At 51.2% G+C, this 24,285-nt stretch overlaps 8 protein-coding genes and 1 non-coding gene across 9 annotated transcripts; 5 read left to right on the plus strand and 4 right to left on the minus strand.

Moving 5' to 3' along the window:
- Nucleotides 1–2,592: 2,592 nt before the first annotated feature.
- BO80DRAFT_423433 (spherulation-specific family 4 protein) lies at nucleotides 2,593–4,107 on the minus strand. The gene is made up of 3 exons (XM_025719054.1): nucleotides 3,781–4,107; nucleotides 3,225–3,582; nucleotides 2,593–3,089 (listed from the first exon to the last, which is right to left on the minus strand). The coding sequence occupies exons 1-3, from the start codon at nucleotides 3,855–3,857 to the stop codon at nucleotides 2,766–2,768; spliced, it is 759 nt and encodes a 252-aa protein (XP_025577300.1). The 5' UTR covers nucleotides 3,858–4,107; the 3' UTR covers nucleotides 2,593–2,765.
- An 835-nt stretch (nucleotides 4,108–4,942) lies between these two features.
- On the plus strand, nucleotides 4,943–6,229 carry BO80DRAFT_433267 (NAD-dependent epimerase/dehydratase family protein; the record flags this gene model as incomplete). Its single annotated transcript, XM_025720818.1, has 1 exon — nucleotides 4,943–6,229. The coding sequence occupies one exon, from the start codon at nucleotides 4,943–4,945 to the stop codon at nucleotides 6,227–6,229; it is 1,287 nt and encodes a 428-aa protein (XP_025577301.1).
- Nucleotides 6,230–8,607: 2,378 nt separating this feature from the next.
- BO80DRAFT_463214 (mitochondrial 54S ribosomal protein mL54) lies at nucleotides 8,608–9,958 on the plus strand. The gene is made up of 2 exons (XM_025722576.1): nucleotides 8,608–9,317; nucleotides 9,379–9,958. Exons 1-2 carry the CDS (start codon nucleotides 8,843–8,845, stop codon nucleotides 9,630–9,632), a joined length of 729 nt encoding a protein of 242 aa, XP_025577302.1. The 5' UTR covers nucleotides 8,608–8,842; the 3' UTR covers nucleotides 9,633–9,958.
- Nucleotides 9,959–11,242: 1,284 nt separating this feature from the next.
- Nucleotides 11,243–13,472, plus strand: BO80DRAFT_443227 (putative phosphoinositide-specific phospholipase C; the record flags this gene model as incomplete). Its single annotated transcript, XM_025721331.1, has 4 exons — nucleotides 11,243–11,623; nucleotides 11,801–12,611; nucleotides 12,667–13,261; nucleotides 13,307–13,472. The coding sequence occupies 4 exons, from the start codon at nucleotides 11,243–11,245 to the stop codon at nucleotides 13,470–13,472; spliced, it is 1,953 nt and encodes a 650-aa protein (XP_025577303.1).
- A 604-nt stretch (nucleotides 13,473–14,076) lies between these two features.
- BO80DRAFT_492199 (uncharacterized protein) lies at nucleotides 14,077–16,270 on the plus strand (the record flags this gene model as incomplete). Its single annotated transcript, XM_025723750.1, has 4 exons — nucleotides 14,077–14,379; nucleotides 14,878–15,151; nucleotides 15,194–15,560; nucleotides 15,603–16,270. The coding sequence occupies exons 1-4, from the start codon at nucleotides 14,357–14,359 to the stop codon at nucleotides 16,268–16,270; spliced, it is 1,332 nt and encodes a 443-aa protein (XP_025577304.1). The 5' UTR covers nucleotides 14,077–14,356.
- Nucleotides 16,271–16,297: 27 nt separating this feature from the next.
- On the minus strand, nucleotides 16,298–17,937 carry BO80DRAFT_453685 (putative C6 transcription factor; the record flags this gene model as incomplete). The annotated part of the gene is made up of 4 exons (XM_025722029.1): nucleotides 16,298–16,442; nucleotides 16,494–17,007; nucleotides 17,070–17,442; nucleotides 17,494–17,937. The coding sequence occupies 4 exons, from the start codon at nucleotides 17,935–17,937 to the stop codon at nucleotides 16,298–16,300; spliced, it is 1,476 nt and encodes a 491-aa protein (XP_025577305.1).
- A 338-nt stretch (nucleotides 17,938–18,275) lies between these two features.
- Nucleotides 18,276–19,255, minus strand: BO80DRAFT_351095 (putative phosphoglycerate mutase; the record flags this gene model as incomplete). Its single annotated transcript, XM_025715565.1, has 2 exons — nucleotides 18,276–18,884; nucleotides 18,932–19,255. 2 exons carry the CDS (start codon nucleotides 19,253–19,255, stop codon nucleotides 18,276–18,278), a joined length of 933 nt encoding a protein of 310 aa, XP_025577306.1.
- Nucleotides 19,256–20,160: 905 nt separating this feature from the next.
- BO80DRAFT_t113 lies at nucleotides 20,161–20,246 on the minus strand. Its single transcript has one exon. It is a non-coding gene; the product is annotated as a tRNA-Tyr (tRNA).
- A 284-nt stretch (nucleotides 20,247–20,530) lies between these two features.
- BO80DRAFT_492202 (putative MFS sugar transporter) lies at nucleotides 20,531–23,092 on the plus strand. Its single transcript, XM_025723751.1, has 9 exons — nucleotides 20,531–20,940; nucleotides 21,037–21,236; nucleotides 21,328–21,518; nucleotides 21,565–21,649; nucleotides 21,712–21,905; nucleotides 21,953–21,994; nucleotides 22,038–22,094; nucleotides 22,139–22,523; nucleotides 22,565–23,092. The coding sequence occupies exons 1-9, from the start codon at nucleotides 20,856–20,858 to the stop codon at nucleotides 22,880–22,882; spliced, it is 1,557 nt and encodes a 518-aa protein (XP_025577307.1). The 5' UTR covers nucleotides 20,531–20,855; the 3' UTR covers nucleotides 22,883–23,092.
- The last annotated feature ends 1,193 nt before the right edge of the window (nucleotides 23,093–24,285 follow it).

Consider the following 24,285-nt stretch of genomic DNA (forward strand, 5'->3'; position numbering starts at 1 on the left):
TCCCACCCACCCAACAAAAAACTAAAACTAAACTAAACTACCTCGGGAGAAACCCGACCAAAAACCTTGATTCTACCCTAGAGTACGGAGGTAAGATCGGAAGAAAAACGATAACCTTCACACCACTAGCCAGTGTATCTATCCTCCGAGGCAACAGGACAGGGGGGCAACCGGCATTGTTTTTTCCGTATTCTCATCCGTGTGCCTGATTCCTCACTAGTACTCATGCTGGACCGGACCTGTTCCTGAATCCACCCGCGACCGGATATCCTCCCGTTCGGGCCAAAGATCGTCGTCTTGTGGGGCTGTCTCCACTTCCCTCTCAGGAACGAACCAGTGGCCACTGGCTAGGTCTCCCCCACCTCCTCCTTCCCGACGGTAGGTTGAAGACTGGAGGAAGTACTCCGTAAGTGGCTTAACGTTCCATGTTTTTGACGGGCTAAGAATCAGGGCCTGGTTTTTGGTCCATTTCCTTGATTTAGTGGTTCTAGGTACTATGTAGTTAGTTGGGACAAAGAAAGAGGGGATTATGCTACGCTCGCTACGTCAGTTAATTGGGAAATGTTGAGAGGAGATGGAATCGATGCGAGGGATCATACCGACTGCGTGGCTTGGCGGCAGTCTTGGGCTGGATGCCGGGCGAGTGCTGGACTGGACTGGACTAGACTGGACTGGACTGGACTGGGCTCGGCTGGGCGGGCGGGCGGCTGGGCGGTTGCCAGTGTGAGACGGGTGCATACACTGTATTTATCACTGAATACCAGGAAATGTGGAAATGGATGTTATGAGGTTGCTACTTACTTAGTATCTAGTTGAGTTGATATCAATGCTATAGTGGATATGATAGGATATGGAGGATGTGTTTGGGGTAAATTAGTCCGCGGGTATATATTTATCAATGCACGGATCATAGTATAACTATCTATAGATAATAGACTAGCAGCTAAGTGACATCTCAAACACAAGCATGCTCCTTAATCAATCACTCCATACGATCATATAGTCTGGAATGAAGTGGTATAGAATACTCCGCCAGAACCGGGTCGCGCAAATGCAGTGCTCATACCACCACATCCACAATACCGAGGAGACAGGGATATGAATTCTTCTAGAACTTAAGCCCGATACGATCATTCGTGATGTCTCAAGTATCTACCCCAGATTATTAAACAGGTGTACTGTTTATGTAGTGGTAGAAAGCATGATCGACGAAATAAAATTCATCTGACAGATGATCATCATCTTACTCATCGAGCCTTATGAATCCATCCGTATACTGGTATTCCACGGTCGGTTCCAAATCCTACCAATATATATGATCATACCTCAGATCACGAGACACCAGATATGCAACATTACCCCGCGTGTGGTGGAATGGGATCGGAATCTGGGGTCTGTCTGCTGGCCTTGAAACTTAACTCCGATGGAACTGTCGTTATTGTAGTTGCAACTCTGCTTGCTCTAGCATATGATCATACTTGCTATCCATACGGAGTACTCCGTAGGTGTACTATGTATGAAGCCAAAAATAACTTACAGCGTAAGCAGTAAACAGAGCAGAAGCAGAGCAGAAGCAAGCAGAGCAAGCAGAGCTGTATGTCTAACCAGGGTCCATACCGGAACATTTCCCCAGCGGCCGCCACATTATGCAGGGTATATCGATACGGGGTAGATATGTGGTACATCAATACCCAACATCGGTGGAGGTAGATAACGGCATACTCCGACATACTTGAATTATACCTAGTGTGACCATGCTATCAGCATCATGACCACCAAGTAGACAGATATCCAACACTGAATAATATAGGGTGGAAGACGGAACCCGAATACCGACAACGATACATGCGTAGCTGGATGTCTGCAGGTCTCGGACGATCAATTGCCAAGGACCATCTCACCTAAACACTGCACCTAGGGACCCCTAGGGCAGGTCTATACCATGCCACATGCATAGACACATCCTAGTGCCTAGATGATACCTAGGATGAAAGAAATAAGACATGCAGTAGTGTTTCGTCTCGATTCTTTGTCATATCATCTATCTCTTACCTCATGACTCGCACTCGGACCTACGATTGCCTATGTGGGATACGAAGATGGCGTGATCTGTTACTTCCTTCATTATAGATCAAGTTTTATTCATTATAGATCAAATCTAGGAAATACTACTATCCCAACCAGACATACATAGTCCTCGGTACAGTCCTCGGTACATATCCACCCAACATAATGAGCCAGTTCACATCAGGTCGTATGAACAAACCTTACATAGATCCTCTATGCACCGTACCTACAGCATACAGCACACTCCCTACCTCACACCCCTTATTCCTCCCTCACTGACTCCCACCACAGGGTATGAAACAGCCATGGTTCCCCTGTTTGACCATCCTAGTAACAAAAAGTGGATTGCACCTATTTTCAGTTTTTCTGGACTCATCCATGGCCGCAGTGGAGTCCCGTGGTGGGCTGGCTTTATCGGTGGTCGGGAGGGGAGGGGCGAAGGGCGAAAATTACGGTGGTGGGATCCACTATACCCACTACGGATGTACTATACCAGAGGAGGATGGGCTGGGATTTAGTAGGATCTAGAGATGGATGTATGCCAGTAGCTAGCTAGTATGGGAGTAGCATGTTTCTGCCTAACTATTTACTAAGTCTTCACGGTCGGATTCATCCAGCCAAGTCATGTACAACCGATCAACGATGTTCATACGTCATAATATATACCGAAAACATTCGCTCGCTCAAATGCACGCAGCTCACGATCGAGCCATCAATTCCACAAATTCCTCCCACTGCCCCCCGAAACTGGCATAGTAATCGGTATCCAGATGGGTGATGAAGATCTCGTCCGCCACCCGGCGCACCTGCTTCACCAGGTCGCGAAAATGATTCCCTTCCACGCTGGTTGGCACCGAGTGGACCACGGCGCACAGCTGACTGCGAGTACTGTTCGGGATGTCCTCAAACAGTTTAGCCCCGTCGCGCTCTAAGAACGTATCGTAGGTCGCCTCGAACACCACCGTCGAATCAGCCGTCGGCAAGTAGCGGGCATCAGGAATCGCTCCGGGATTGTGAACCACCTAAGTCTGGTTAGCATATGGCCAATGGCTATCGTTTATCATCAGATCTATCCGCTCTGATGAAATCGTCGAAAGGGGGCCGAAAATTGGTAATCGTAAATTACCGGCGTTACCCCGTAATGAAACAATACGTACAAAATGATCCGGCCCCAGGCCTGGGGTCGTCTTCACCACTGTCGTCAATTCCTCGAGATATGCCAAGGTACGATTGTCGTATTGCTGGGGGGTTTCGTCGAAAAATATGCCCCGAACCGCCAAGTTGGGGTTCGAACTGTTGGTCGGCCAGGCTGCATACGTCTCGATGTCCCGCCGCACCAACGACAGGTTGCGCTGGGCGTAGGTCGTCGCAACATACCCCAGCAGTCGCACATTGCCATAAGCCGCCAGCTTGGGGACTTCACGCGTGTAGTTGGCATCGGGCAAGGCGTTAGGCCCTGGTCCACTACCAGGATTGATCACCACGGTGAAGTTCACATCCCGATGGGCAGAGATCCTGTGGCGTTCAGCTGGGTGCTCATCTTTCGGAGATTTTTGGTATCATGCCACGGAGCTTCCGGTGGCTGACAGATAGCGTGGGCATGGTTTGGGAGTACAATGTGGTTGGCGGGGGGAAGGGGGAGGGGGTAGGGGAGGGGGTTAGGGGGGGGCATGGGGGTAGGGTTTGTTGAGATATGGGACAGGAATGACCTACACCTTTTCCAATGGATCCCATGCTCCCGGAGCAGGGTAAACATAGAGCGGGACAAACACCGAAGCCTTAGGACCCATGGTGAATTTCTTGTGTAGGGTCAACACCACGGCTGGCGGTATGACGACGGCGAGAAGAGCAATAAAAACAAGGACTGCCAGAATGAGTCGCGAGCGCCGGCTTTGCAGGCACCGCCGGTCACTCACGTGTTTTTCTTGCCCCATTCTGCTAAGTTCAAGGCTAAGGAAGCAATGAAACCGTGCGCGCCAAAATCGAGGGACGAAACGAGCTAACAAGTGGGCTCTCTGGCCATAGCGGAATTGGGCCAGAGCCGGGCTGGAAGGGCTAACAATTAAGTAGTCATCCGTCTTCCAGACATGCCGGTCTGATCCAGTCAATGGTGAATTCTGGTAGAGGCCCAAGTGAACGGATGAGAAAATAAAAATCAGCATGAAATAAATGAAAAAAATAAAAAAAAAATAAATCCGATGAATGCGGCGCGCCCAAAATAGAGCGGGGGCAGGGTTTCGACCATGCATCAGGTCTCGGATTAGCTGGGTGAACAATTCCCTTTTCCCTGGTCCAGTACCTGTTCGTCCCTAATGGCACGTCCTGCAGTTCCAGTGGAGGCGACCAGAGTTCCTTTCGATGCCTACCCCCAACGGAGGCAAATCCGTCGCAATGACCCAGTGAGCCTTCTAGGCCCCGTTTCCATACCGAAGTAGAACCGCTGACAACATCGACGGTCTTTATATTTGCTTTTTCGCTCTCCCTCCTCCCTCGTTTTGATTTTTCTTTTCTCATTCGTGTTTTTAAAACGTATACCTCTGGGTTCCTTTCTTTTCGGGGCTTGCCTTGATATTTCTTTTTCGGCGCCCATCTTGCTTTTCCTTGCATCCATTCGCTTTCTTCCGGGATTGATTCGTTGTAAATAAGCAAGTCACGGATCACCATATCTTCGCCTGACCCATCTGGCACAGAAGACAGCGGTTACATCGGCCAACAAGTGGGAAAAGCCTGTCGCTCGTTTGCACGAAATATAAGATTTGTGGACGCCTTTGCTTTGGGATCCCGTCCTGAGTCACCTCTGTCGCTTCTGGTTTGCATCAAGCGTTCCCTCGTCCGCTTTGCCATTCTCCGGTCCTCCTCCTCAACCCTACCAATAATGGAGAGCCCTCGTCAGTCCGATGCAAGCACTCCGGTGGAGCCTTGTTCCCCCGAGTGCGTCGACACGCCGGCCACGCAATCCTCCGTGCTGTTTGATGGCAATCTGGAAGAGTTGCTGCGCAACTTGCCCCTCGATCAGTACATTCTCGTTACAGGGGGCCTCGGGTTCATCGGCAGTCACACAACATTGGAGCTACTCAAGGCCAATTATAATGTAATTGTGATCGACAACCTTAGCAACTCCTTTCAGACCGTCTTTGACCGCATTCAGCAACTGGCGGCCAAGCATCATGAGCAGCAAGGAACCCGCATGCCCTCGTTGCAGCTGCACGCCCATGACTACCGGGATACGGTGGCTCTCCGTCGTCTGCTGGAGCAGTACCAGCTCCCATCCCGGTGGGGAACCCCCAAGTCCAAGATCGGTGGTGTCATCCACTTTGCGGCTTATAAGGCCGTGGAAGAGAGTATCAAGAACCCGTTGAAATACTACGCCAACAATGTCAGTGGTCTCATCGACTTTGCCACCACTCTGGGAGAGTTTGGCATCAAAACATTCATCTTCTCGTCGTCCGCCACCGTGTACGGCACCCTGGCCACGTCTGGCCTTCCCTTGAAGGAAGAACTCTGTGTCCACAAGGAGGAAACCTTCAAGGATCACAACGGCCACGAGACGGCCGTGAAGCCTGGCTGCACCGGGATCACCAATCCGTATGGGCGTACCAAGTGGATCTGTGAAGCGATCTTAGCGGACCTGGCGGCCTCGGACCCGGAGTGGACCATTGTAGCGCTACGTTATTTCAACCCGATCGGATGCGACGAGTCCGGTCTCCTGGGAGAGGACCCCAGGCAGATCCCCACGAATCTTCTCCCGGTGGTGGTCAAGGTCATGACCGGGCAGTACAAGGAGCTGCAGATGTTTGGCACGGACTGGGACACGGAAGACGGAACCGCCGTGCGCGACTTCATCCATGTCACTGATCTTGCCCGCGGACATATTGCCGCGCTCAACACCGCCAACAGTGGAAAGCTGGTCGAGAACTTCCGTACCTTCAACCTGGGAACGGGACGGGGCCACTCGGTGATGGAGGTGGTCAACACCATGGAGGCAGTGTCTTCCAAGCCGATTCCCCGCAAGGCGGCCGGTCGCCGTGCAGGCGATGTGGGCTCTTGTGTTGCCGTGGCCTCGAGGTCGCGAGATGAGCTTGAGTGGAAGACTGAAAAGACCCTGAAGGATGCTTGCGTGAGCCTGTGTAATTTTCTTAATGTCAGCGGCCTATCCTCCTAGGTTGCGATCTGTTTGATTTGGTCATCATTGGCGCTTGGTGGGATATCATTCTTGTTTTGTTCTTTAAAAGCCCCTAATCCGGCCCTGTCTTGATGCCTTTATATCCATGCCGTGGTTGCATCTGGGATATCTCGGCAGCTTATAGTACCCGCTTTGCATTATAGAGTCGATTCACCCAGGATACATCCATAATGCAGTTGAGTTGTATACTTGTTGAGTACGGTCATCGAGTGTAGAAGGTTCAGTGTGTTGAGTAGGATCGTCGATGTATAGCAGGTATCGAGTCCTATCTAAAGTAGCCGTCAGCATATGATGCCTGCAGTCAAGAGCATGTAGTCCAGCAGCGAGGAACGAAGAACTAAAGTGTCTGCCTAAATAAAAGCACAATGAAAGTGTGAAGCTGAACAAGTGAAAGAAGAGGGAACGTGGGGAGCCAGGCAACCCAGGTATCCAAGCTTAGTCAGGTTTGCAATCTCACCTCTGCAACAGATCGAATTTCTTTGTCAAAATCCTGTCTTTAAGTAGTCAGTCCAGAGGATAGGCAACAGCAGCAGCTGGTCCAGGATTCGACGTGTTCTTATCAGTGGCAGGTTGATAAATCCCCGAGATCATACGCACAAAGCATCGCCTAGCGCTGATTAGAAGCCGGCAGCCAATCGCCCCTCCCTGTCAGACAAGCAATATCCGGGTTTCGAGTGATTGCGCAGCCTGCCTTAGCCTGTTTTCTGCTCCAGTCGCGTGCTTCGTTTGACCCGAGCACGGGCATTGACCCAGCGCCACAGTGGGAGAAACAGTCTAGATGCTGGAGGTAGTGACATGTACAAGCTTTCCGCGGGTGAGAATGATGTACTTGATACTGCGGTGCGCGGTGAGTGGGGCCTGGTGGCCAGCAGAGCAGCGGGTCTACTTTCCATTCCACGGGGCAACAGTGGGAGGGAGGTCTATCTCAGCATGCATCGGAGGAGTTCATCCAGGCAGGGTTTGCTGGTGTTCTTGATACCCTTTATAGTCCGATGATATACTCAATCCGTGTAGCGGGGTTGTGAGCTTGGCTTTGACTTGGCTGGTGGGTGGCAGCGTGAATGGATAGGTTCGTTGATGATGCTATATCCCGGCCGGTATTGCATGTGCTGATGCCTATTGTGAATAGGATACGTAATGGAGTAGGACATGCTATGCGAATCTACATCATGATATCCATGGATTGATTGGAGGGTCAGGGGATTGGGTGGCGAGCCATCTGTCTATTAACCGACTACTCGGGGAATTATATATTTGCAAGACAAAGGGTGCTTCATGGATTCCTATCCATCGCTAGGCCGGCTACCTAGTTACTGAGGCATGAGTGATCATCATCCTAGAGTTCAGTCATTGAAAGAAATCACAGTATAGGCTGCATACGAGGATTCTATAAGCGCTGGGGCAATGGAAGTAGGAGGACGAGGCAACAGAACAGAGAATCATTGTTGAAAAGAACTTATAGTTAGTTAGGCTCATTAGTCAGGCCTTCAGTACCCGACCATTAAATTGCTGCTCAGATTCATAGAGGGGTTGGCAAGACAACTAGAACTTAAAAGAAATTGTTGCAGCCATACGACAGCGCTAAAAAGCATCCATCTGCCGCTGCACAAGTAAGAATGATCAACCAGAAGACCATGGATCTATGAGATCTCAGAGAAGCAGAGAGAGCTGAAAGTCAATTTTGCGGAGACTGCTAGCAGCATAACCTGAAGTTGAAGTCATTCCTTAGGCAACGACAACATGATTCGAATGTCACATGACTATGCTTATCATGTGATCTGGCTGTGAGACCTTGAGAAGATGAAACCATGAAACTGACAGTGTTTCCGAAAAGGGAATGATTGAGCTATCACCTGGCACCAGCTCGAACACCTGATCGGATGTCTTTTCTGGCATGTTTTCAGGAACCAGAGGTTTTAAGTCCTTTGGATATGATAAGTAGAATATTAATATGGGGTGCAACTCAATTGAAGTTCACTTTATTCCCAAAAATGGGTAAATCTGATTAATGTTCATTTTGAACGCCCGATCAGTTTTCAATTCCTGTAGTGTTATGGAGCCGCCTGCTGTGGTATACTGGTAATCCCAAGAATTATGTTAGTATGCTCTGTGGAAGCTACTAAATGCACCAGCCTTTGGATAAAAGAAACTTTAGATAGCCGTGCTGCATGACTTGAAGCCCTGATAATTACCCGAAAAGGCAATTCTAACGCATCACTGAGTTGAACACAAGATCAGTCTTTTTCCGGGGATGCCCGACCCAAGTCACATGACCTCACTCTTTCAATATCACCCCAAACCCACAACAACGTAACCATAGCACTTTCCAAAACCTCCACTACTCATACTCAATGAAACTCCCTTCCTATAGCTCCTCTGAATCGAACTCAGGCAATATGCTGGTTCTCGATTCTGCACTGTATCACGTGACTATCTCCGGCTTGGCATCAAATTCCCGCCGCAGTTTTCTTGAGATCTTCTCCGCGTCGGCCACCTCATACCAGCACCACATTGAATCGAGAACTGGCTGGATCGGGCCACGGTGTTGAATTTTTAACCTTCTAATACCAATTTTATACACTACAATCCGCCATGATCTGCCAACGGTGCCGAACCGGCATCCTGTCCCGGATACCGCAGCAGCCTACCGTTGTGTCGGTCTCGTCCCGCGCACACCAGCTTCCCTTCCAGCGCATCCAATTCCGCAACTACAGTGATGGAAAGCCTACCGTATCGGCCACCCCCCCTCCGCCTACCCCCCGACAGCCTGCCGGCGCCGATATCACGATTCCCTCGGCCGTGTCGTCCGCGACCCCGGGTGTCTCCCAACCGTTGAGCACTCCGGAAGGTGTCCACCTTGAAGTCAACCCTGGGAAGCCTAAGAAACCTGTGGTGGAACGTCCTCCGAGCTCTTGCCCCGCTGGTCAGAGGATGAACGGACTGAACTACTTCAAGAACAAGCCCGACGTGGTGGCCCTGGAGGATTCGGAATACCCTGAATGGCTGTGGTCGTTGTTGGAAGACTCCAAGGGTAGCAAGACTGCCAAGGGAGGAGTTGACCCAAGCAGTATGGAATTCAGATCCCCGTATGTTGGTTGCGTCATGTCTGCTAACTGCATTTCACCCAGCCTTGAACAAGAAGCAGCGCAAGCGCTACGAGAAGAAGATGGCCGCCCGTGCCGCCAACCTGCCTCCCCAGATCCCCGTTCACCATCACGCTACGGATATCACACCAGCTGCGTACAACAACCAGGGCGCAGTGCCCGAGGACCTGCTTGCCGCGGCCGCCGAGAGTATCGAGAAGCGTACCGAAATCACACGGAGTGCCAGAGAGGCTCGGAGAAAGGCCATTCGGCAGGACAACTTCCTGCGGGGTCTGTAGATTATGTGACAATCTGCGTTTACTCTGGGCCTTGCTGGACGATGTTCGACAAGCATTATACGGCGTGGCTGCAGGGTAGAATTTCTTGAATATGTTCAATGTATTTTATGCGACTTGTATTCATATACTTCATCAGATGGCGTGAATGGACTTTACCTATGGGCTAGACTTTCTGCTCCTATACTTGACGTGTTGCCGCCGATCCCGTTGAGGAAACCATGAGCCTTCAAGTGAACGTCTGCTGGCAGAGTACCAGACTTCAACCTGTACAGACCTACTTCTGAAAAGAACCACCAGTATAGCCTCCCTGCAAGGTTTCTTTAACCGTTGCCCCTATTTAAGGAACCTCTGCATAAAAGCGATCGAGACTTCATGGAGAGCTTTGTTCTACCAGTGCTGGAGATAAGCCAGTCTGGCATCTTCAGATTCAATTTATGGGGATCCAGATAAGGTGGCCTGTAGTGGTCGCTAACAAGCCATGAGGCCTCGAGAGGGACTGAAGTTCGATGGAGGTATAACACGGTCGCTGTGGCTAGGCGGACTCAGGACTCGCGGGGTATACCGTCAACTCGGGCGCAAGGGAAGATGGATCTGGTTATTGTAACCGCTGTCAGCTCATATCCTATTCACGATAGTGTTGTTGAGAAATTGCAAAGATGTGGCCAACGGGAATGTGTATAGCAGTGTCCTTGTGGTCATCCGGAAGCGGGGATCTCAGCCTTGTGGAGATCGCGATGCGCCCGCTGCTTAGCTGCTTAGATCCGATCTGTCAAATTCGAGATCCTCGACCCTCTTCATGGGGACCCTTGGGATATGCATCTGGCATCGGAATTGAAAGGTTGGGCACGACGGAGAAAGCAAGCCTCGTACCTGAGGCAAAGACTTTGTGAATGACATCACCGATCCATGCCCGATTTCGAGATCCGATGGTCGCTGGACTGCATCATCTTTCGTTGTCCACTCGTCAGTGCTGCACAGCCTCCTGTGCATGCCCAATTCTTGTAATGTGAGCTGTTCAGAAAGCTCGGACATCATTAGACTTACCTACCGCGTGAGCACGAAGGTGTAAACGCCATCAGGGTCTAGAGCATCGATCGAGGCACGCCCCGCAGTGCCAGGTTCAGATCTCAGGCCTCGTCACTCGTGGCTAAACCGGGCAGGGGAGATCTGATCTTCTCTCACGGCCTCCACCAGGATAGCCATCCGCCATTGGAGCTGCCCTGTTGCAGATGATGCAGTCACCGCCAAACGCCGTCAAGAGTCCACGCGGAGTGGAGCAGGTAAAACTCGGCGGACAACGAAACCCCTCGACGGCGTCTCAGCCGCTTCTTCCACTCCATTGTTCTTCTCTTTGCCATTCTTTCCATCTGCAACTTGACAGCTGTCCATCTTTGTTCCTCCCACGTTCCTCCGGTTTCGTATCTTTGCACCTGACGACATTCGGAGTTGTTCTCCGACCCCTGAACCGTGTCCCGCTGGTGTCGATCATCGGGCCATCATCAGGCCCCTCCATATATTCAACGTCCGTCGTGTAACATCTTCAGTCTCTCATACTTCACCTCATTTCATCTCACCCATTTCGTTCTGAGCTACACTGGCTGCCGTACAACATGGAGAACCTCACCACTCAGACAAGTCGCATTACCATGGACTCCAGCCTGTCTGCTGGGGCCAAAATCACCCTCCCGTTTACCCCATCCATGCTCAACTACGTCGACAAAATCTATAGTTCATTGACTACGATGGCTCGCCCCAACTTTCTGACGGAGGTCCAACATGAGCCCAAAGGCCAGGGGACAACTGCTGATCCACTCGCTACCGTAGCTGGGTTCTATGAGTACATGGCGAGCCCCGAGGCGTCGGCGATGCGCCCTGCCAGTTCACCAGACCTCTCGGCGCCCATTACGGACTATTTCATCTCCACCAGTCACAATACGTATTTGACGGGCAACCAGCTGTACAGTGACTCGAGTGCAAGTGCCTATACCAATGTATGCTATTCCATCCCTCCAAACAGCTGGTTTGAAGTCGCTGTGCCTGCGGGTTCGGTGGTATGCCACCCGGCTATCTAGGCAGAATGCTCGGAAGAGATAATCGAAGCCCTAAGCACACTGTACTTGACAAGTTGCAGAGTGTTGATGTGGAATAAACACAGCTAATTATCTCAGGTCCTCCTTAGTGGGTGCAGATCCGTGGAGATTGATGTCTGGGATGGAAAAGCCGAGTCAGACTCTGCACAATCCAACGAGGCAAGCAGTACTAGTGACTCAAGTTCAAATGAAGACAAGGGTAGTTCCTGCAAGCCTCGTCGATCGAAGACGGAACGGTTGAAGAAGGCGAGTGAAAACCATCGTCATCTGCGAGCCATTTCCCAGGAATTTGGCAAATTGGAAGGATTCCTGAATCATCATAAGCCGTCAATCAGCAAGCATTCCGACGCTGAAAAGTCGGCCAACTCCATCACTGTGCCTGGACGTCTGGAGCCGCGTGTATTGCATGGTCACACGCTGACCAAGGAGACAAGCTTCCGGGAAGTGTGCTATGCCATCCGGGACAGTGCCTTTGTTACGAGCGATCTCCCGGTGATTGTGAGTCTGGAAGTTCATACCTGCCTGGAGCAGCAGCAGACGATGGTGGAGATCATGGAGGAGGCGTGGAAGGGGATGTTGATCGAGGTGACGCCGGAAATCGAAGCCAGAATGTCTCCACCCCCGCTGGCAGATTTGAAGCGGAAGATCTTGATCAAGGTGAAGCACGTCGATTCTGCCGATGAAGATGATGACCGCGAGGCCAATGAAAAGGCTGTTTACTCGGCGCATATGCAAGCTTTGAAGCAAGACCGTATCCCGAAGAAACCGGACGACTTGTCCCCCGAGGCTGTCGCTCCGGCTCCCCACAAGCCGTCTAAGATCTTGCAAGCGCTCAGTAAATTGGCCATTTTCACCAAGGGATTCCACTTTAGTAATTTTGCACAGCCCGGTATGGTTCTGCTTGTTTATTAGCGTAATAGGCGGATCGCTTACTAGAAAGACAGAAGCCAAGGTGCCCAGTCATGTGTTCTCGTTGTCAGAAAAGGCTGTACGCGAGGCACATGCCAATGACGGAAATGCCTTGTTCGAGCACAACCGGCACTTTTTCATGCGGGTTTATCCGAACGGCATGCGCGTCGACTCCTCCAACATGGATCCCAGCTTCTTTTGGCGACGGGGTGCGCAGATGGTGGCTCTGAACTGGCAGAGCCTTGACAAAGCGATGATGCTCAATGCAGGCATGTTCGCGGGGGAACAGGGCTGGGTGCTCAAGCCCCCGGGCTATCGAGGCTCTGATGCGCAGCCCGGGATTATCCCGCCCCGACGCATGGATCTGACCATCGAGGTTCTTGCGGGACAGAACATCCCGTTGCCCCCGGGCCACACCAACGAAAAGAAGTTCTACCCGTATCTGACATGTCTATTGCACGTGGAGACACCAGATGACAGTTTCGCGGCGGGGGATGATGACAGTGATTCCGAAAAGACCGGATATAAGCACACGACCAAGAGCGTCACGGGGGTGAATCCGGATTTCGGTGGGGAGAAACTGCAATTCCCGACCGTATCTGGCTTCCTCGACGAGTTGACCTTTGTCAGGTTGGTATTCTTTCCAACCGTCCTAGGACTCGCTAACGTAGACAGGTTCAAAATCAAGGACAATGAATGGATGCGCAATGCGCTGGCCGCATGGGCGTGTATTCGACTGGATCGACTGCGCGAGGGTTATCGAGTGATCAACTTGTACGACGCAACGGGGGCACCGACCGAGGGGGCATTGTTGGTGCATATTACGAAAGCCTACACTTGATGTGGTTTAGAATAGACATGCTAGATGCAGCTGACATGTTCCCAACCATTAAACCATCTACCGGTATACCATTACATGCACATTGTTCTTTTGTATAGATGCTGGTAAATACATTTACGAGTCCAGATAATCCGACTTGCAAATTGACAAGACTTTGCAGGGAAGGATACGGAGGATGATCCATGGCATCTACCTCGACAAAACATCCCACTTAGCCTTTTCTGAACCAACCCATCCAACCCAAGTACCTACTCTGGAAACTGAACTATACACATCAAACACCAATCAGTGACTATTCTAATAACCATTCAACCAAGCAAACCATAACCAGTAAACCAAAATCACCCACCACACACCATCCAGTCCAACGACAGAACCCATACATAGCAACATACCCACCACTTAACCCTCCCCCAATCCCACCCCCAATAGAAATCGATCACAATGCCAAGCCCAACCCCCCAAGCTAAGCCTCCAAAATCCGGGGTAAAAACCCAAGTCCCAAATCCCCCCGAGCCCCGTCCCGAATCGGCAATTCCAAGCGCGGGTAGTGGTTTTCCCCCGCACGACGACACACTTTCCGCTTCCGCGACGCTGACGCTTACGACTCCCGGATTCGTCCCCGCCATCTAATCCATCCATTTTCAAAGAGTGATAGGAACAGGAACAGAAACAGCAATAGCAAGATTATGCAGTGTGGTTAGCTGGATTGTGGTATCTGATTGAACTTTGTTTTGGATGATGGCGACGAGCAGCACCCCCACTACCCGAGCTCATTCCAATATATCGCATCCCAACACCAGAGGAACAGAACAAGAGCCCCAGATATCGAAAAAGAAAGAGAAAGAGAAAAAACATACTCGTTGTCGAACAGGTTGTTTGCGATGCAGGACGCGTCGACGGAAATGTATTCCTCCCCGACTCATCTCCTCTCTTGCCATCCCGGTTTCGTGTTCCCTCCTTTGCCGCATGACAACTAATACTATGTATGTATAGGCGACGAAACCAAACCCCGCTGCCAAAACTGCATCGAGAAGGATCTGGTCTGTCGGTATGGAGTGCAGGTTACCTTTTTGGAGAAGAATTTGGTGGTGTTGCCTCCTGGGGAGGGGTCCACTGTAGGGGATGGGGGTGGGGATGTGCTTGGGAGGCGGGGGTGGAAGAGGGTTAAGGTTCGTTGATTCAGTATATTATCTATTGTTTGGGATGTGAGAGGTGGGAGGTGGATTATATGCTAATTGTGTGTTTGGTTGGTGTAGTTTGTGAATGAGGATCTCTCGCTTGGGGATGTTGGTGGTGATGATGATGTGCCTATGCATGCAGAAGAGGTAGACAGGAACTGGACGAGTCAAGCTGCAGGAGATGGGTTTCCAAGTCCATCGAAACGAATACCCGAAGGAGATAGAACTGCCTCCCTCGCTTCATTAACCAACAACCCTCTCTTCAGCGATAGGGATAAATCGGCCGTACATGGTCTTCTGGCATTAGGAACGGATACTGTCTTGCCGATTCCAAATGCAATATACGATAAACCTCAGATCCCTCCATTGTCATCGATCGTTAGGGATGAGAATACGATCGTCCCTCCGCGAAGCTTGCATTTTACTGCCAGCAATGTTATGACGGATATTGAAAAGCTACAACTCCTATGCCATTATCGATATCAGATTGCTCCGTGGGTAAGTATCCGACACTCCGGAAGTATTAGGCTAATCGTTTAGCTTGATATATGTGATCTCGGGCATCCGTTTGGGATCACGACGGTGCAAATGGCGTTGGGGTCGGAGCAGTTGATGCGGGCTTTGCTGGGCCTTTCCGAGGTGTGTGTGACCAAGAAGGGAATGGGGTATGCAGGGGGTCTGAGTCGTGTAGAACCATTTTATTGGGGCTTATGGCCAGACTCTGCACCGGTCACAACTGAGGTTACATTGATGGCGGTGCTGGAGGAGGTGAGATATCTTGTTTCGGATATCTCGCAGGCTTGGAAAAGCGTGCGGAGGTATAAATCTGAGATTTTCGAGACCTTGGTGCATCAGGCATTTAGTCCAGAGATTGGGTCATCGATCTATTGGATGTTCTTCCGTCTGGGTATGTCCTTATCCCATGTTTCGATGGCTCTAACTAGATCAGATCTGAGTGCTGCACTGGCAAACGACATGCCTATACAGATGCAGCTCCCGCCGAGTCCCTTGCCCAGTTTCTCAATAATGTCACGCATAGAAGATGTGCAGGAGAAAATCCGGACATACTCGCATGTTCTCCTTTGGCTGTGTGGCAAAGTTTTGAGCCTATATCATCAACAACCCAGCGAGCATTCAGCTCTGGACAGTTGGCTGCAGGTATTCGAAGAGCTCGACCAGTGGTACCATCTGCGACCAGACGAGTTCCAACCGATGGTGGATTCAAGCGACGATCTTTCTGGGACGGGAACTGGCTTTCCGCTCCTGCTGTTCGTAAACGGGGCGGGTATCTTCTGCAATCAGTTGTATCATACCGCCATGCTACTTCTGCTGCAGTGTAAGCCCCGCACGGCGCTTTCAGGCTTGCAATCTCCCACACTCTCTCCTCTGTGGCATTCGCAGCGCATCTGTGGCATCGCGCTGAACAATGACTGTCGGGAATCCTGGGATCCTTGTCTCATCGCCTCGTTCCTTGTAGCGGCAAGGACGATGACGCATGAGTCTCAGCAACAGGAGATCCTCGAAGGGTTCAAGCGGGTCTGCACGATCACGGGGTGGAATTTGGATGAGTATCTGACGCAGCTGCGCGAGGATTGGTCTCTTCTCGACGGTTTCTAAACAGCTCCAAAGTCGAAGTCCTAGATATTATTGCCTAGAGACTGCCGGCTCATGTCTGATAGAGCAGCCCCAGGCAATCTCCAGATCTCGAATCCGCCAGCATGTCCCCCAGCCTGTTTCGGCCTCGATACTCTGAATCAGTCGGATGATCTCTTCATGCTCTGATGTATGGCTGAACAGCTGACCGGCAATTCATAGCGGTTGGATAGAGTTGTTCAGACACCCTTGGTGTGGATTAGCTAGTGAAATGCCGCATATTCGACGCGCATGCCATAGAGCGAATAGGGTTGGTGACCGTGGAAGCCGGATGCCTTTGGGCATCATCTTCAAGAGTAGTATACACGCTGTGTGATATAGTTGGGTCGAGGAAATAGCAGCCCAGTGGACGAATAAAATGTGGGGGAAAGGTTTGCGGTTGACTGTCTGCACCGGAAGCAGCTCACTAGGACGCTCCGATAGCCAGTATTGTAGATCATTCCAAAGAGTCATCCACCGTGCAGAGAATCTGTCCGGAGTGCATCCATTATCTTCACCCAGTTCCACAAACTTTGTCCGATCCGACACGAGTTCCGTTGCCTTAACACATAGATACACGGCATAATTAGCATGCATATCCGGCGACTTGACACTCTGAAACAGCCGATGCGCATCCTCTGGCCGACAACCCTCAGGAAGCCATTTCGAAGGATGCAAAAGCGTAGTTTGAGTACCATCCGAGATCAACGCACCGCACAAATCTAAACCCATTAGCCCACACCCAAGCCACCAACAACACCCCAACCGAAGGGCATAAACTCACCCATCCGAGCATAACACCAAAACACCGCCTGCAACAACCCCTTACTAAACCCATGAATCCCAAAGGCATCGAACAACGCCGCACAGCCCTCGAGATGGCGTCGCCAATCCTGTGCCCGAGCAGACATCATCTCCAAGCAACAAAGCAGCACACAAGCGGCGACGATCTTCGGATCGCGTAGTTGAAGAAGTGGACTCAGTCGTCGAATAGCCTCCTGGTATAGTTCGAGACTGTCGAACCAGTTCCGTACCCCGTTCTTGCGCTCGATCTGTCGGGCCGAGATGGCAAGCATGGCGTAGGAGAGGGGAGGGAATGTGCGCGCTAGCACTGGGACTTGTTGTCGGAAGGTGCAGTTGGAATCGAACATGTCGAGCTGAAGATGATCGTTAGCTTCGTTTGGAGTTAGACTTGGGGTGATACGTACCCAGGGCGCTATCTCGGCTACGTAGTTCTTTAGATATTCGATTCGTCGTCCGCTAGAGAGAGATGGTTGGAGCTCGCCTCTTTGTTCGGATTGAGGTCGTAATGAAGGTATTGGCTCTGATCTTTTCACTTGCCCGATGTCTGGACTGGATACTCGTGTCGGAGCAGTCGAGTTCGCCAAGGAGAAAAGAATGCAACGCAATTTTTCCTGGGAAGCGAGATACCCTGGATCCTGTGAAAAGCCGTCTTGGGTCCAGCTGGCGGCTGGGGACTGGAAGGGGTCGCTGGTGTTCACTGCTGGGGAAGTGTTATAGTAGTCTGCCAGGGGATAAGGACTCGATAGGTGGTCCCATGGCGATTCTGGATAGGTATCTGCTGGTGCTGGCTGGACATTCTCTTGGAGTGAAGCGAGGCGTGGGCGCTTCAGGGGACGTTCGCTGTCCATACTTGCTGGTATACGCCGGTCACGGTGATTCACAGATGAGGAGAGAATGCGGGACGGATAGCGAAATTGAGAACTACCGAGGGCGGATGTTCTTCTTAGCCAGCCAGTCGGCTCAGTGTTTCTGCTCTCATCTGTATTAGCCTGGTTGGTCTAGAAAAAGACTGGTTTAAAGTATGCTGCAGCTTTGTGAGATGGATGAAAGTGAGATGCAAGAACAGAAGAGAACCGCCCGAATGGGTTAGCCCATGCGGGGTATTATCCGGGCCGGTCCAGGGTCTGTTTCTGCTTTAGCTACGGAGTACGGCATTTATAAACACAACGATGAATAGAAATAGCAGCTAATAATACATGGCTTCATACCGACGCAAAGGCGGCCTCTCTCCCCGCACCAACAGCGCAATGGTCGACCCTTCGCGGACGATGAACTCCTCTTCGGCTCCACACGCCCGGAGGATAGCTCCAATGGCATACGAATGAACGGTCAGAGAGATGATCTGGTTAGGATCGCGCTCATACAGGTTCTCCAGCACCCGTTGCTTTCTCGCCACGTGCTCCTTGATGCTTTCTGAGAGGAACGGCGACCACAGCCGGTCTTCTTCGGAAAACCCGTTCTCGATCAGAAACGACGGATAGTATCGGTTAATCCAGGACAGCGAACTTCGCTTGTCGCAGGTATGATCCGTCAATCGTTCTCGCAGGCCTTCCTTCACTAAGGGGGCTAGACGCTCTCCCTCTTTCGCAAAGGCGGGAGAGAACATGAGTTTCGTCGTATGAAGACATCGCGCCAAAGGACTCGTGTAGACCGTCTCGGGCAGTGGGATCTTCTGCTCCGGCGCGACGTCCCTCCAGAACTGGCCCAGCTCTCGAGCCTGTTGTATTCCCGTCGCGGTGAGCCATGCGTCGACCCAGTAGATCGAACCGTCTCCGTCCAGACGAGCCCAGTAGTCCTGTTCTGTCAGCATCGATTCTGTCAGAGTAATCATATCCTACCCACATTCCAATTGTCCCTCCCAACCTTGCTTTCATAATCATTATGAACACCTTGTCCATGCCTGGTGAGATACAGGACCTTGTAGCTGACATGTTTGGGACTTCGTGCGTTCAGACGATTGACGTAGGCCACAAATCGTTCCCATGGCTTTTGGTCCTGTTCCTGCCACTGGGGAAGGGCATCTGAATCCCCATAGAGCTGGTCGATTAGCCCAAGGTTGGGCTGGGTAGTTACTTTCCGTCCAGGGCTTTGGTTGGCGATCTCATAGTAATCCACAAAGATATCCGGCACCAGTTGGAATTTCCAGAAAGGCTCCTGCTTCTCCATCTCGCGTGACATGGTTAACTGATGATAGGCCAGGCCGCTGCGTGATGAGTAGATGGATAGATGGGGTAAGAGGATACACAAATAGTTATAACATGGTTGACTACCAGACTAGACTTTCTCTCGAGAGGAGACTGCCGGACGTGAAGTGTTAACCAGGTGAACATACGTCCACTGAAGTTCTTGTTGCCTTTGTTCTACATGAAGCTTCCGACTTGGACGGGACCCCAGGTTGATAAGGAGTAGTCGGGCTGGTGACGTGGCCGCCTGCTGATGCGCCTGATTCATGCCTCCCGCAGTCCGGCTAGATCCGACCAAGCCACTCCTCAGGGCGTTGGAGATGGAACATTGCGAGAGATCATTTAAGCGTCTTAATGAGATGTCGCCTATTACCGTGAGGTGAGGTTGGCGGTGGTTGAGAAGCAGTGAGACATATCAAGTCCGGAGCTTACCATGATACGACCCAAGTCTGCCCATTCAGAACGATCGGTAATTTGATGCTACAGATTCAACTTGCTGGGTACCATGCTCAACGCTTTTCTTTAACTCTCGCAAGTGACAGGCAGAGGGTCTTGGAATTAGTCATAATGTAGAATGTAAGACGTGATGAAAGCTCATTCTGGATCGATTCGATGAGACTGGACTATCTGTCCAAACCAGGATGACAATAGATGGAGAAAAGCGACGAAGAAGAGCGAGAGGAATCAAAACGACCTGTCACATGATAGTTTCACAAGGACAACCTCCTAGACTACCGGGATCCTTCGAAGCTAGGTGGCTTTAGTTCAGCCCTGTCAGGTTCCTTTCGACTAATATTCCAAGCTGTAAGCACCGTCAGACCCGATCTAGCTACATAGTACTTCATCTACAACCTCACTCTACCTAGGAACAAAAAAAAAACAAAAAAGTCCCTCGACCCGGAATCGAACCAGGGATTTTCCGGTTACAATCAACCATTACAGCCGGACGCCATAACCAACTAGACCATCGAGGGTGATTATTGCCGGCTTGTACAGCGGTAGATATATATAGTGCCCTTTGCTACCAAATTCATCATTCATCCCAACGAATCGACCAACCAAAAACCCAATACCACAGTCCCCAAACATCCCTCCAATTCCAGCTGAGGGAATCCCACATAGCTGCTACCCGACCAAGCAACCAGGAAATCAATCCACGGACCACCTCATGACGTCTTCCCTCCCGCCCCCGACGATCCCCCGAATCCAGCCTAGCGGGCCAACAATCCGGGGTAACCTTTGCCTCGACCTGCCGCATCGGGTAATGACATGCTTTCAACCCGCGGCTGGACGAGGTGCCGTGCGACGCAGATTTACAGTTTCAGTGCTGTTGAGGCGTACCGTACCAGAAGACGGCTTGGGCCGTCTGAATCAAGATCTAAACTTGCGTCGGATCTGATCTGGTCCGGTCGGGGGATGTCCGACCCCTCTTTTGGCTTCTCCTCATCATACTATTCTTCTGGGGTGATGCTGTGGAGATGGGTGTATATATTGGGTGGATTGCCCGGATTATCTGCCACTCTACTAGTCATACTATGAGATGACAGAATCAAAACAAGGAAACTAGAGAGAGAAGATAGAAAATGCCTAAATTCAACCTCTTTGGCACTGGCACATCCCTTCAAGCAGCGATATGGGCTGCTTGTGGGATGGCGTTTATTTTATTTGGTATATCCTCCCCTCGCCTCCTCCAACCACCTTTATTTCCTCTATTGAATGTCTACTATATGCACAAAGTCTGGCATACTGATAAAATGTGTAAAGGCTACGACCAAGGCGTCTTCTCCGGCATTATCGAAAACACCTCCTTCCTCGCCACCATGTCCCATCCCAACGACAGTCTAACCGGCATTATCGTCTCGATCTACAACCTCGGATGTTTCTTCGGCTGTGTGGTGAATTTCCTGCTTGGGGATTGGTTGGGAAGACGCAGGGCGATGTGGCTGGCTATGGTTTGGGTTATTGTATATCCCCCATCCAGTCAATCAATGCATCTTTTGCATCTTGGTTTAAGTTACTATATGGTGACTGGGTTTGCTAATATATGTGGGATAGATCGGCGCAACGCTCCAATGCAGCGCATACACCGTCCCGCATCTCATGATCGGTCGGTTCGTGACGGGCATCGGAACCGGCATTGAGACGTCTACGGTGCCGATGTATCAGGCGGAACTCTGTGAGGCGAGGAAGAGGGGTCGGATGGTATGTAGTGAGCCGTTGTTGGTGGGGGTGGGGATTGTTATTAGGTATCTCCCCCTCCTTTTCGCCTGGTGGTGGCTGCTAATGGGGTAGTTATTTCTTCGATTATGGTATGAGTTATGTAGGTGGGGAAATCGCGTGGAGATTGCCGATTGCGTGTCAGATTATTTTTGCAATTGTGAGTGTGCTCCTCTCTGATTGTCGCATATGGTATGGGATGGGTGCTGATGGAGCTATTAGGTGGTGATTATCCTGGTCTTTGGACTGCCCGAGTCCCCGAGGTACTGTTACCAGGAAGGCAGGAATGAAGAGGCGCTGCAGATCCTGAGTGATGTATATGGGCGGCCTAAGGACGATCCGGTGATTTTGGCCGAGCAGGAAGAGATTCTCGAGGCTATTTCCGTGGAGACTAAACATGGGGGGTATAAGTGGAGGTTTGTTTTAACTTGACTGGGCGAAAAGGTATATGCTGACCGGTCAGAAATATTTTCAAAAAAGATGAAGTCTCGACAGGTCATCGAGTGTAAGTCGTCACCGTGCAGAACAGTCCAAAGCTAATGTGGTAGGCTTCTCGCATATGGCATGCAATTCATGAACCAAGTTGGCGGGATCAACCTAGTCGTGTATGCAATCAATGATCCATTCCCGACCTGTGCTAATGAATCAGATACTACATCCCTACCGTTCTCAACACCAACGTCGGCCTGAGCAAGAATCTCTCCAATCTTCTCGGGGGCTGTGTCCAAATCATGTTCGTCGTCGGAAGCATCTTCCCCACCTTCTTCGTGGATCGAGTCGGGCGCCGAGCACCCATGATGTGGGGTTCATTCGGCTTGGGCATCTGCATGATGATGGTCTCCATCCTGCTCAGCTTCAAAGGCCAGGCCAACGAACATCCGACATCGTCCGCCGCTGTCGCCTTCTTCTTCGTGTATATGCTCATCTTCGGCGCCTCGGTCAATTGCATCCCCTGGTGCTATGTGCCAGAGATCCTCCCCCTTCATGCGCGCGCCAAGGGAACGGCCGTGGGGATCTCCTCCAACTGGATCTGGGTAAGTTCACCACCCCTCCAGTGAGCCAAACTGACGAACAGAACTTCTTCGTTGTGATGATCACCCCCGTCATCATCAATCGCCTCCAATGGAAAGCCTACCTCATCTTCATGTGCACCAATTTTGCCTTTGTCCCGCTGGTATACTTTTGCTATCCCGAAACCGCCCGGTTGACCCTCGAGGAGATCGACTACCTGTTCACCAATCCGGGCAAGAGCGCGGTGCAAACCTCCAAGGAGCTGGCGAAGGCGCGAAAGAATGGATTGGGGTCTGGGCAGCGACTAATCGGGCATGGAGCCAGGGAGAAGCTGGACAGTGAGGTCGCTGATGGTACCGAAGAGCAAGTCGAGCAGGTGTAGAGAAATCGCGCGGGGATTGTATTCAATGTACCGAATGTATGGCGTCTGCAGAGCGAATACTGTAGGATGGGTCGGTCAGTGGTGAGGCAATTCTGAACTTGACGCGGTCGCAAGTGCTCCAGGTAGAAGCATTCAACCGAGTCAGCGGTGTATAGGAGTCCGTAAACCTGTTGAAGTTCAGTCACCGAGAGTCGCTCAAGGATCGGTCGGAGATAGAGTACAGAATGCAAAACACCCTGGCATGGCGAGCTGGCGAGGAGACCGAGCTGCAGCTGAGGACATACATATGCACATACCGGGCCCCACGTCGGTGGTCCATGTAAGTATGTGCAGTGGTTCATACATGAGGGATATCGGGGACCAAACCATGTGGATCCGCGGTGATGTTTTGCGGTGGGTTATCGGGGGGAAAAAAAATGCGGTGTGGATTCATTGCGCGGTGCCATTGCTGACCGATGGGACAGCGGAGATTCGGTTGAGAGTTGACAAATCTAGTGGAGGGCAGCAAACAAAGGCGAGACGGAGGGGCCAATGGATCGCTGGAGATGCCATCGTTGTTTGACAGGAGCGGGGCCCCAGCTGACAGGTCACATTCGATAAATATCAATCGGCTTCAGCTTAATTCGGAGAAGAGGGGCTCTGGTTAGCGTGGCAGCCTTATTCCGCTAGAGAGTGCCGACCAATTCCCGCTCGCGAGGAGATGAACGGTCGGGAGGGAGACTGGAGGATGCAGGATGGATGGGATGCTGGAAAACAGGGAGGGACAAACACGGAGAATAACCTCGACCAATCAGGAACCACCCACCGGGTCGAGTGTATGTATCCAATTCCCCCCAACCCCGTCACATTGGCTGCGAAACACCGACTATGCATCGCCCGAGTTCACGGGCCAAGAGGTGAGTGATAGACTGATCAACGTCGGTGGAGCAGTGCTAAATTCACCGAACGGTGATAGAGTTCAGCTTACCTGTCCATCCCTTGAAACCAGCCGAGCGAACGATCAATTTGGTTCATTATCATTTTTCGTTCATTTTCTTTACTCGGTGGAAGAGAGGAGGTAGAAAGAAATAACGCACACAGATGGCAATAATCCCAGGCAAGGAGAAACCTGGTAGCCCTTGCACGTTGCGTCGCAGGGTGCATCCAACGAATCCCGCCCACCGAAGCATCGGTATAGATCTGTGCAGATTACTAGTCCGTTGGATGCAGTGGTGTATACTCTCTCCCAATGACTGATCCGACCTGATCATTGGCGCATCGACTTTCGATTCCTTCCGTTGTTAGTGCTTATTCTGACAGGCGGGTCGGTGATAGTATGTTTGCTAACTATCTAGATATCCGCTCCGCAGACGATTTGGAATGTCACCGAGCTATCATCGGGGTGGAATGCCCAAAAAGAGGCC

Source organism: Aspergillus ibericus (genome assembly GCF_003184845.1).
Source record: "Aspergillus ibericus CBS 121593 unplaced genomic scaffold BO80scaffold_11, whole genome shotgun sequence".
Classification (NCBI taxonomy): domain Eukaryota; kingdom Fungi; phylum Ascomycota; class Eurotiomycetes; order Eurotiales; family Aspergillaceae; genus Aspergillus; species Aspergillus ibericus.

What these genes read in the sequence shown, in the direction of transcription:
- BO80DRAFT_492202 (XM_025723751.1), top strand. Translation starts at nt 20,856, where the DNA reads ATGCCTAAATTCAACCTCTTTGGCACTGGCACATCCCTTCAAGCAGCG. An exon ending in TGGCTATGGTTTGGGTTATT is followed by an intron (nt 21,237 to 21,327) that starts GTATATCCCCCA and finishes TATGTGGGATAG; the next exon opens with ATCGGCGCAACGCTCCAATG. An exon ending in GGGGTGGGGATTGTTATTAG is followed by an intron (nt 21,519 to 21,564) that starts GTATCTCCCCCT and finishes CTAATGGGGTAG; the next exon opens with TTATTTCTTCGATTATGGTA.
- BO80DRAFT_423433 (XM_025719054.1), bottom strand. Translation starts at nt 3,857, where the DNA reads ATGGGTCCTAAGGCTTCGGTGTTTGTCCCGCTCTATGTTTACCCTGCT. An exon ending in TGGGATCCATTGGAAAAGGT is followed by an intron (nt 3,583 to 3,780) that starts GTAGGTCATTCC and finishes TGAACGCCACAG; the next exon opens with GATCTCTGCCCATCGGGATG. An exon ending in GCCTGGGGCCGGATCATTTT is followed by an intron (nt 3,090 to 3,224) that starts GTACGTATTGTT and finishes AACCAGACTTAG; the next exon opens with GTGGTTCACAATCCCGGAGC.
- BO80DRAFT_463214 (XM_025722576.1), top strand. Translation starts at nt 8,843, where the DNA reads ATGATCTGCCAACGGTGCCGAACCGGCATCCTGTCCCGGATACCGCAG. An exon ending in GGGAGGAGTTGACCCAAGCA is followed by an intron (nt 9,318 to 9,378) that starts GTATGGAATTCA and finishes CATTTCACCCAG; the next exon opens with CCTTGAACAAGAAGCAGCGC.